Below are 12,379 nucleotides of genomic sequence, written 5' to 3'. Positions count from 1 at the left end.
ATTTGTTAATTGTCCATTGTTTCTATTTCTTTATTGAATATTCTAAATTGTTTTAGGAACATAAATTTGATAGGTTTTACAGAAATATGTAGGAACCTTTAAGAACATATGTATATATACACTTATATATTTTTTTTCTTTTTACTACTTTCCATTTTAGGAAACAAAGTTTAATAAACCCTGTGATAGGAACACTAATTAAAAAAAAAAATCCAGGTTTTCTATTTCTTAAAAGTTGTGAGGACGTTACTAAGGCCATTATAACACTTTTGTTATCATCAAACATAGCCTTCACTCAAGGAAGAGAAAGGGGGAATGTATTATTTTTTTTCTAACTCATAAGCAATAATTTGAAGCAAGATTTGGCTGATAAGGGACTATTTAAACATTTTTGAAATATATTTAATTTTTACAGTTTTGTTTAGTTTGCTTTCAATGTTTTTTTTGCTTTAAATTTTGAGGTCATTTATAATCAAACTTACGGTGATTTCTTAAAGTATGTGTAACATAGAAAGTTATTGTATGGTGGTTTGATTTGAGTTTCTTTAATATGTATAATTTATGATTTAAGATTTGTTCTTTTTTCTCCCTTTGTAGGAAGATGATGGATATGATTTGGAAGACCCTTCTGCACAGAAATGCGGAAAATACAAAGAACCAAATATTGTTCTGAAATTTGGGATCTGTATTTTGAGATTATTTTATTTTCAGAATGAGAGGCACAACCAGTTACATTTATGAATGTAGAGACATTAGAAGAGAGTTATGATGGCAAAAAACAGAGAGCCTCGTCCCCCATCCTATACTATCAGTGTAGTTGGACTTTCTGGAACTGAAAAAGACAAAGGTAACTGTGGAGTTGGAAAATCATGTTTGTGCAATAGATTTGTACGCTCAAAGGCAGATGAATATTATCCAGAGCATACTTCTGTGCTTAGCACAATTGACTTTGGAGGACGAGTAGTAAACAATGATCACTTTTTGTACTGGGGTGACATAACACAAAATGGTGAAGATGGAGTAGAGTGCAAAATTCATGTCATTGAACAGACAGAGTTCATTGATGACCAGACTTTCTTGCCTCATCGGAGTACGAATTTGCAACCATATATAAAACGTGCAGCTGCCACTAAATTGCAGTCAGCAGAAAAACTGATGTACATTTGTACTGATCAACTAGGTTTGGAACAAGACTTTGAACAGAAGCAAATGCCTGAAGGGAAGCTCAATGTGGATGGATTTTTATTGTGCATTGATGTAAGTCAGGGATGCAATAGGAAGTTTGATGATCAGCTTAAATTTGTGAATAACCTTTTTGTCCAGCTATCAAAATCAAAAAAGCCTGTAGTAATAGCTGCAACTAAATGTGATGAATGTGTGGATCATTATCTGAGGGAAGTTCAAGGATTTGCTTCTAACAAAAAAAATCTTCTTGTAGTGGAAACATCAGCACGATTTAATGTTAACATTGAGACTTGTTTCACTGCACTGGTACAAATGTTGGATAAAACTCGTGGCAAGCCTAAAATTATTCCGTATCTGGATGCTTATAAAACACAGCGACAACTTGTTGTTACAGCAACAGATAAGTTTGAAAAACTTGTGCAAACTGTGAGAGATTATCATGCAACTTGGAAAACTGTTAGTAATAAATTAAAAAATCACCCTGACTATGAAGAATACATCAACTTAGAGGGAACAAAAAAGGCCAGAAATACATTTTCAAAACATATAGAACAACTTAAACAAGAACATATAAGAAAAAGAAGAGAAGAATATATAAATACTTTACCAAGAGCTTTTAACACACTTTTGCCAAATCTAGATGAGATTGAACATTTGAATTGGTCAGAAGCTTTGAAGCTAATGGAAAAGAAAGCCGATTTCCATCTATGTTTTGTGGTGCTAGAAAAAATACCTTGGGATGAAACTGACCACATAGACAAAATTAATGATAGACGAATTCCATTTGATCTCCTGAGCACTTTAGAAGCTGAAAAAGTCTATCAGAACCATGTACAACATCTAATATCAGAGAAGAGAAGGGTAGAAATGAAGGAAAAATTCAAAAAGACTTTGGAAAAAATTCAGTTCATTTCACCTGGGCAGCCATGGGAGGAAGTTATGTGCTTTGTTATGGAGGATGAAGCCTTTAAATATATCACTGAGGCTGATAGCAAAGAAGTATATGGTAGGCATCAGCGAGAAATAGTTGAAAAAGCCAAAGAAGAGTTTCAGGAAATGCTTTTTGAGCATTCTGAACTTTTTTACGATTTAGATCTTAATGCAACACCCAGTTCAGACAAAATGAGTGAAATTCATACAGTTCTGAGTGAAGAACCAAGATACAAAGCTTTACAGAAACTTGCACCTGATAGGGAATCTCTTCTCCTTAAGCACATAGGGTTTGTTTATCACCCCACTAAAGAAACGTGTCTTAGTGGCCAAAACTGTACAGACATTAAAGTGGAGCAGTTACTTGCCAGTAGTCTTTTGCAGTTGGATCATGGCCGCTTACGGTTGTATCATGATAGTACCAATATAGATAAAATCAACCTTTTCATTTTAGGAAAAGATGGCCTTGCCCAAGAACTAGCAAATGAGATAAGGACTCAATCTACTGATGACGAGTATGCCTTAGATGGAAAAATTTACGAACTTGATCTTCGACCACTTGATGCCAAATCGCCTTACCTTTCAAGCCAATTGTGGACTACTGCCTTTAAGCCACACGGGTGCTTCTGTGTATTTAATTCTATTGAGTCACTGAATTTTCTTGGGGAGTTTATTGGAAAACTAAGAACTGAAGCTTCTCAGATCAGAAAAGATAAGTACATGGCTAATCTTCCATTTACGTTAATTCTGGCTAATCAGAGAGATTCCATTAGTAAGAACCTACCAATTCTCAGGCACCAAGGGCAGCAGTTGGCAAATAAATTACAGTGCCCTTTTGTAGATGTACCTACTGGTACATACCCTCGTAAATTTAATGAAACCCAAATAAAGCAAGCTCTAAGAGGCGTATTGGACTCGGTTAAACACAATTTAGACGTGGTGAGCCCAGTTCCCACCAATAAGGATGTGTCAGAAGCTGACTTGAGAATTGTCATGTGTGCCATGTGTGGTGATCCGTTTAGTGTGGATCTTATTCTTTCACCTTTCCTTGATTCTCATTCTTGTAGCGCTGCTCAAGCTGAACAGAATAATTCCCTAATGCTTGATAAAATCATTGGTGAAAAAAGGAGACGAATACAGATCACAATATTATCTTACCATTCTTCAATTGGAGTAAGGAAAGATGAACTGGTTCATGGGTATATATTAGTTTACTCTGCCAAACGGAAAGCATCAATGGGAATGCTTCGAGCATTTCTGTCAGAAGTTCAAGACACCATTCCTGTGCAGCTGGTTGCAGTAACTGATAGCCAAGCAGATTTTTTTGAAAATGAGGCCATCAAGGAGTTAATGACAGAGGGAGAGCACATAGCAACTGAGATCACAGCAAAATTTACAGCGTTGTATTCTTTATCTCAGTATCATAGGCAAACTGAGGTCTTCACTCTGTTTTTCAGTGATGTTCTAGAGAAAAAAAATATGATAGAAAATTCCTATTTATCTGATAATGCAAGAGAATCAACACATCCAAGTGAGGATGTTTTTCTACCATCTCCCAGAGACTGTTTTCCATATAACAACTACCCCGATTCAGATGATGATACAGAAGCCCCTCCTCCATATAGTCCAATTGGGGATGATGTCCAGTTGCTCCCAACAACTAGTGATCGATCCAGATACAGATTGGATTTGGAAGGAAATGAATATCCTATTCATAGCACCCCAAATTGTCATGACCATGAACGCAACCATAAAGTGCCTCCACCTATTAAACCTAAACCAGTTGTACCTAAGACAAATGTAAAGAAACTGGATCCAAACCTTTTGAAAACAATTGAAGCTGGTATTGGTAAAAATCCAAGAAAACAGACTTCCCGGGTGCCATTGGCACATCCTGAAGATATGGATCCTTCAGATAACTATGCGGAACCCATTGACACAATTTTCAAACTGAAGGGCTATTCTGATGAGATTTATGTTGTCCCAGATGATAGTCAGAATCGCACTATTAAAATGCGAAACTCATTTGTAAGTAATACCCAAGGAGATGAAGAAAATGGATTTTCTGATAGAACCTCAAAAAGTCATGGGGAACGGAGGCCTTCAAAATACAAATATAAATCTAAAACCTTGTTTAGTAAAGCCAAGTCATACTATAGAAGAACACATTCAGATGCAAGTGATGATGAGGCTTTCACCACGTCTAAAACAAAAAGAAAAGGAAGGCATCGTGGAAGTGAGGAAGATCCACTTCTTTCTCCTGTTGAAACTTGGAAAGGTGGTATTGATAATCCTGCAATCACTTCAGACCAAGAGTTAGATGATAAGAAAATGAAGAAGAAAACCCACAAAGGAAAAGAAGATAAAAAGGTAAGCTTAATTTATAAACTGATGTTTATTATAAAGATGTTTTTGGTTTTGCCTTTTGTTTTATTTTTGGTTTTGCCTTTAAAAAATGTTTTTTGTGTATGCATGTTTTTTGTAAGAAAATAGATCAACAGTGAGAGCTAAGACTGTCAGTTCTAATTTGGTGAGATTAGTTAGCTCTTTATGAATTAAGTAGTTCTTTTGTAGTAAAAGATTACTGGCTTTTGTTTGCTTGTTCTTTATCCTATTTGAACTGGAAGCTTGATTTTACATTTAGCATCAAATTTGAATTGTACATGTTTATTTTATTTACTGAAATCAGGATGCATTATTTTGTTTTTTTCCTATTTGTCTATCAGCATTTTTTACCTGTTCTTTTATTAGGTCTTCCAGGTTTGTGATGTTTATATTATTTGTTACACCCGCCTTACTTGAGAATAATAATTACAGTAAAACCATAATAATTTATGGTCCTAGAATCACAGCTTTTCTAGGCATCATCTTTGTGATGGGCGGTTAATACTACTTTAAAAAGCATGTGAACGGGTTTCTAAAATTTGCAGAATTCTGATCCAAGAGGTAGTTTTCATCTTTTAGTTTTTCATTTTCAAGTCATTTTTATGATGGATCTATATATGTATATGTGCTTAATTAATACATATTAATGTTATATTTAAGAATTTTTCATCCGTTTTCAAAGTGATACTTCAGTAATTTCACTTCTACCTTTTGGAACAAAATTGTACACAAGATTTTAATTCTAGGATCCTTTAAAAGAATATTCTTTTTAATTCATCATTGATAATTTCTTCATCATTGTCTTTATCTTAGAAATGATCCATACATTTTTGTTAAAGCTACCTACTGTTTGTCATATTACTTAGAGATTATTATAGATATTCTTTAATTCGGTAACTGTATTCTAGTTTTCCTACATAAGACAGGTTTCATGTATTTAGCAACTGTATATACTATTATGGTTGTATAGATTCCATTTACTTGTCTTAAGTTGCAATGTTTCCTTTTATATTAACTATTTTCTTAAGTATGGGTATCTTAAGTCACTTTAAGAAGACTTATCTAGATTAATTGCAGATTTTTTATTAATTTACAACATACTCTACCAGCAGTAAACATCGTTGGCAGTATTTCTCACTAGCCTGTGATGTAGTGGGTTATGCGTTGATATGTTAACCAAGGTTAACAGTTCTAAATCACTAGTTGCTCTGCGGGAGAAAGATGAGGCTTTCTACTTTCATAAAGATTTGTGGTTTCGGAAACCCACAGGGGCAATTCTGCTCTGTCTTATGACCCGGAATTGACTCAAAGGCAATGAAAGTCCCATCTACATATGTTTCCACTCTCAGAAGACGTCAGTATTTTTGTCTATATATTTATGACATTCAAAACTTAAACTTAACAGCAAGAAAGCAATCACAGTCTTTTAAGTTGCTTTTGTTGGGCATTATCTTTCCGTATCTGATCACAAGCCTACTTAATTGTTTTGGTAACATTTTATTTTTATTTAATTGTAAGAGGTGTAAAAGGAACAGTATTTACCCTTTACTCAGTTTTACTAATAGTTGACATTTCACCCCCATTTGCTTCATTAGTGTTTTGTGTATGTGTTTATTGACTTTTTTGTCAGCCTTTTGAGAATAAGTTAGAGACGTTGAATTCCCCCCCCCCCAAATATTTCATTACTTAAGAACAAGAAAGTTCTATTACATTCTATTACATAGCCACATGACAGTTAATCATAATTAGAAAATATAAATGATAATATGTTCCTTACGTTAGCGGAGCAGTTCTCAAACCTGTGGGTCCCAACCCTTTCAGGGGGTCAAATGACCCTTTCACAGGGGTTACCCGATTCATAACAGTAGCAAAATAACAGTTATGAAGTAGTAAAAAAATAATTTTATGGTTGGGGGTTCACCACAACCCGAGGGAACCTGTATTAAAGGGTCGCAGCATTAGGAAGATTAAGAACCATTTGTTAGAGGGGCAGAGGAAAAAGAGGAAGGCTCTCAAAATTGATTGAGTGGGTGCCACAATGGGCTTAAGCATAAGAACAATTGTGTGAAAGGTGCAGGACCGGACAGTGTTTAGTTCTGTGCATAAAGTCTCTGAATCAGAACCAATTTGATGGCACTAAACACCACCATTATTTAATGCATAAACCTTGTTCAGTTTTGTATATGTTTCCAGTAATATCATTTAGATGTTTTTCATTTATTATGAAAGTTTGCATTGCCACTTAGGTTCCTATTTTAAAAATTTTGATACAAATTACTTAGTGATACTGGTTACACTTTTCATAATCATCATCCTCAGTCAATCCATTCTGATTGTATCACTTCCAGTACGCTAGTTTCCTTGGTCCTTTACAGTTTTTATCTTTGCTTAAGAGTGAATTTTGACCATTTGTTCACCTATAGAAGCTTTTGGAAGGAGCTCATTACTTGTCATACTCTTTATTTTATAAGCCAACCTGTTATTTTGTTAGAAGGTAACCTCCAGGATAATTTAGATTTAATGTTTAGAGTATCTCCACTAAGTCTCCATTAAATTCAGTAAGTGTGCCTGCTTACGAATTTGAATTCTGTTGCACATTTTTTCTTAGTTGGTATTGGTAGCTACATACCATCTAGTTCTTCCTAGATAAAGCTATGGTTCTTGTAGACTGTTAATCCTATAGTAGACTTTCATTTTCTTCTTTCCCTTTTGTTTCTGGCAAAAAAAGAGACCAGTAATTGTATCCTAGATGACCTCTTTCAAACCCTTAAGACCTCAGACACTACTCAACACTTTGGGATGTTGAACATGAACTTTATGCTGAGTTGTCCCAAGAGTCAGTGTTCCTAAACCTTTAAACCCAAAGAGCCAATCTTGTGAAGTACTTGGTTATGTTTAACAAGTTGTGTTCCTTATGTAGTTTATTGTATATATGATTGTGTATGCATGTACACACATACCTGTGTATGCATGTGTCCATTGTTTGTACACACATGTACCCAGACATACCTGTACACATTAATGCATGCATACATATGTGTGTAAACACACATTTTGGGGGGTTGTTGATGTGTCCTTTAAATCTTTGTTTTCTCTGCTTTTTATTTAGTATCACAGTGTGGTCAGCTGCTAACCAAAAGATTGGTAGTTTGAGTCCTCATGATAAAAAAAAACTCTGGCAATCTGCTCTTGAAAAGATTTGTTAAATGTGTTGAGTTCATTTTAACTCATCTCATTGCCATTGGGTCGATTCTGACTCATAGTTACCCTATAGGACAGAGTAGAACTGCTCCTGTCCAGATCTTTGCAGAATTAGACAGTTTTATCTTTCTAACACAGAGCAGCTGGTGGTTTTGAACTGCTGACCTTGCAAGTTAACACCCCAACCCAAAATGTACTATGTCACCAGGGCTCTGTTATTCTAACTTATCACTGCCATCAAATCAATGCCAACCCATAGCAATCTTGTAGGACAGGGTAGAACTGCCCCTGTGAGTTTCTGAAACTAACTCTTTACAGGCGTAGAAAGTTTTTTTCTCACAGAGCTGGCTAGTGGTTTCGAACTTGTGGTTATCAGCCCCACACATAACCACGATACCACCAATGTGCCCTTTCTAACTCATAGTGACCATTTAATAAAACTTCAAAACAGATCCATTGCCACTGAGTTCATTGTGACTCACAGAGGCTCTATTGGGTTTTTGTGCAGGAATAGACAGCCTCATATTTTTCTCCCATAGAACAGCTGGTGGGTTTGAACTGCCAATCATATGATTAGCAGCCCAATGCCTAACTTCAATAGCTAGAGTAAATGTGCCACATCAGGTGTCTTAGATTAACCTTTAAGGGAGCAGATCACCAGTTCCTATTTTCCCTAGGAGCTGCTGGTGGGTTCACACTGCTGACCTTTTGTTAGCAGCTGAGTACTTACTGTACCACTAGGCTCCTAAAAAATTCTTTTGGGGCAATTCTACTCTTATATGGGGTTGCTATGAGACAAAAATTGACTTGATGGCACATAACAACAACAATAACGTATATATGTTCTGTGTATTTTTTACCTAATCATTAAGTACTCTTCTGTATTGCTGTATAGTTTTCCAAATAAAATTTTAATTATTATATAATTTTCATCTTAGCAAGTATATAAAATTGGGATGGTTAAGTTTCTAAGGTTTTATTATTGCTATCATTTTATGCAGTGATCAATTTGCATAAAATGTGTTCCTTTTGAGTTGTCTATGATAATGTACTACAGTGGAATCACTAGATACAAAAGGCAAAATATTTCAGTGATTCAATGCATAATATTACTACAGTTCTTTTATGGTCTGTTCTAAGCTATCAGCAACTTGAAAGGAAATAAAATGCCAAATTTATATTTATACTCAAAGTTTAGCATAGTTCCAATTTTTTTATTGACAGTAAAAAATATACCTTATATTGAATGTTAAGGCTACTTTATTTGAATTCCATTTACTCAGCCCTTGTAGTCACTTGGTATAGTTCACTGATTCTAAAATTCAGTTTAGTTTTTCTACCACTTATCTCTGAAATCTGATTGTGTATAGCTGTTAATTTTGGACCATATGTTAAATGACAAGGATTTTTTTTTAAGTGGTACATAAAATAATTGTGCATCTTAGATTCACAGAAATACAGTAATTTGTGTTTAGTTTTTACTATTCCTAGCCACATAGACACATGGGAACTAACATCAGAACTAGATTCTCTTCCTCCACAATTACGTTTGATTCCACTCTGTACTGCATATTTATGTCTCTCTTCATTTGATGTCTGCCTCATTTAAACTAAGGTCAGCTCCTGGGTTTGAGTCATATGCTGTTAATCTTTCCATTAATTTAGCTAAGAGTAGTATCGTAACTTAAAAAGCGATTTCAAAATTGCCTGGATTTTAAAAAATTTTGCTTTAATTATTAAATCCATGCTATGCTGTTTGAACCTTACAAGAAAATTATAGAAAGGACATTTTAGAAACTTGTAGATCTATATCGTTTTTCAGCCTAGTGCTATTCAAATGTTTGGTATCAGGACAATTTTGTGTTGTTTATAATTTAGGGCTTTTATTAGGGGCTTCAAAGAGTCTGTGGAAGAATTCCATTTTTCATTCATTCCAATTTTTATGAACGTTTTGAAGCCCCTTTGTATTTATACATGCACAGCGAAAATACCTTGGGTCTCTGCTAGGTTAGTTGTTATAGGCACTTCCCATAACATATTTTAATCAGTGCAAAATGACTAGAGCACTATGTGTGTAGTTTAGTTTGTGAAAAAATTCTGTTCATAATGTAAGCTGAACTTGAGTCATTGAAGTTGTCATATGTTTCAATTCTGTAAGCATTCACTGGGTAAGAAACAAAACAAAACTCAATACCATTGAGTCAATCCCAGCTCATAGGGCTCCAGTGGGACCTGCTAAATGACAAAAGGCTGTCTTCCTGCTATGTAGTCAATTCTGACACATAGCAACCCTTTAGGACACACCAGAACTGTTCCTGTGAGTTTTTGAGACTTAATTTTTTATGGGAGAAAACCTCAGCTTTCTCCTGTCGAGCAGCTGATGGTTTCAAACTGCTAACCTTGTCATTATAAGCCCAAGGTGTAACCCATTAAAACACCAGACTTCCTACAAAAAGCTTTAGAAAAGGGATGAGGAACGTCTGGCCTCTGGACCATGAAAGGCTTGATAGATAAATCATCAATAACAGCTAATAACACAAGCCTGACCAAACAGAAGCAGTTCTAGCCATCACATTTTGTGTGAGATAATTCAATGTGTGACTAACATGGCCTGCAGATGATATGTTATAGAAGAAAATAAAAAGTTTGGCATGGTGTATGCCTTATAGAGTATAAATAATAGTGATAAAGAAACAATACCATGTAGCATAGGGTTGGGAAAGGCAGTATTACAGTAATTGAAGGAATCGTAATGTAGTAAGTAAACAGCATCACATCATCTACAGTCAGACTTTGGGGTTTGAATCAGACTCTTGCTTTTTACTATGTCGCTCTATAACCTCCCTGGTGCATGTTAAGATTTTTCAGTAAAAGTTAATCATGTACACAAATTTCCAATTGTTAAAAATCATTGAGTCCATTTGGACTCATAGCCACCCTTTGGACAGAGTAAAACTGTCCTCTTTAGCTTCATTGTCACACTCATTGCCGGATTAGTGCCTATTGTGGCAGCGTCTGTGTCACTCTACCAAACTAACACTTTAAAGGACTCTTAAGATTTGCCCAGTGTGATACATTGTTTGATTTACTAACTGCATCTCCATGAGCATTGATTGTAGATCCAAGTAAATTTAAATGCTTGCCCACTTCAACCTTTCCTCTGTTTATCATTGTTTACTAGTTATGAGGATTTTTTTTTTTAGTTTCATTGGCACATTATCCACGTAACGTACTTACAATTTGATAGTTGTATCAAGAAGAGTTGTACAATCATTACAACAGTCAACGTAGAACATTTTTCTACTTTCTTGTGCTCATTGTTATTAGCTCCTATTCCCCACTTCCCCCACCTGCCGTAGCCCCAAAGAAACCATTAAACCAGTTCTAGATTTATAAACCTACATATTATATATTTATAACTATAGATTTACTTGTCCTGGATTTCATATACAGAAAAACATACCCAAAAAATCCCTAACAACAAAAACAAAGTAAAGCAAAAACCACAATTGAAAGGAAAGTAGGAAAAAATTTAAACTAAAACAAATTTTAAATGTGTGAAAAGGGTGACCAAATAAGGTGTTATGTTTTAACCTAACTACATATGCATTAGCGCACTTGAAATGTTCTCTGTATGGTAGCAAGGCTGTTGACATAGCTGGTCTATGGTTAGAGGGGATCCACCAGAAACTTAATCCACATAATATTTTCCCTTCACTTCTTTTTTTAATTTAAACAAACGACTTTTAAATGGGTCAAAATGGAAATCAAATGATAAAGATAACTACATTTTAATGTAACTATATCTATCATAATCGACTTAACAATGCTCTCTGATAAGATTTTTGTTTTCTTTATATTGAGGTGTAATCCATAATGAAGCCTTTATTCTTTGGTCTTCTTCAGTAAATGTTCAAGTCCTTTATGCCTTCCTTTTCTTATATTCTAATGGTCCATACACAGGCATTTTGGGATAGATTACTTCAAATATAAAAAGGAAAATGTCCTTAAATTGGGGAAAATCAGTTTATAGAGTTGGTATGTATATCTAACTCTAAACAAAGTATAAAATATAGTAAACCATTGCTCTTTAATGGATTCTGATTCACAGCAACATTTTAAGACAAAATAGAACTGCTCTATAGTTTTTCTGAGGCTCTCCAGATCTGGTGTATTAAGAAAGTATTGAGAAAGAGCATTATATTTGTAAGGATCTCGCTAAACTGAAGAGCTAGTTTAAATAAAAAAATCATTAAGCAGGCCCTGAGAGGCGAGGAAAATTATATTGTACTTCAGCTAGCAAATAGAGAAAGAATGGACATCAGTTAGCTTAGTTAGCAAGCAGATGTTAAAAGTTTACTTCTAAAGTAATATAAATACAAGACCAAGTGAGGAATAAAGCTAAAGGTCAATTTTCTGTAAAAAGTAGAAAAATAGATAAAACGGGCAGGATTGATGTGAAATAAAAAGGCATAAACTAGTGACTACAAAAGATAAAACTACAAATAAAATTATAAAATGATAGAGAATGCTGGGAACACTTTTTAAAACAAGTTTGAAAATGTAAACACAAGTAATAGGTGGGGAAAAATGAGGACCTAATGTCGGGGGTTTAAATGGAGAGAAAATGTTTTGAGAAACGATGTACAAATGCGCTTTACACAATTGATGTGTGTAT

The 12,379-nt window shown here is 34.7% G+C and overlaps 1 protein-coding gene across 1 annotated transcript in view; it reads left to right on the top strand.

Moving 5' to 3' along the window:
* Positions 1-597: 597 nt before the first annotated feature.
* ARHGAP5 (Rho GTPase activating protein 5) overlaps positions 598-12,379 on the top strand; it is a 58,050-nt gene continuing 46,268 nt past the window's right edge. The window contains exon 1 of the mRNA XM_004698520.3: positions 598-4,485. Coding sequence (XP_004698577.1) covers positions 766-4,485 — 3,720 coding nt within the window. The 5' untranslated portion in view covers positions 598-765. The remainder of the gene's footprint in view (positions 4,486-12,379) is intronic.

Source organism: Echinops telfairi, unplaced genomic scaffold (genome assembly GCF_000313985.2).
Source record: "Echinops telfairi isolate 266 unplaced genomic scaffold, ASM31398v2 ScPeMD7_18;HRSCAF=68, whole genome shotgun sequence".
Taxonomy (NCBI): domain Eukaryota; kingdom Metazoa; phylum Chordata; class Mammalia; order Afrosoricida; family Tenrecidae; genus Echinops; species Echinops telfairi.
The sequence above is the reverse complement of the archived record's forward strand: the minus strand, read 5'-3'. Positions and strand labels throughout refer to the sequence as shown.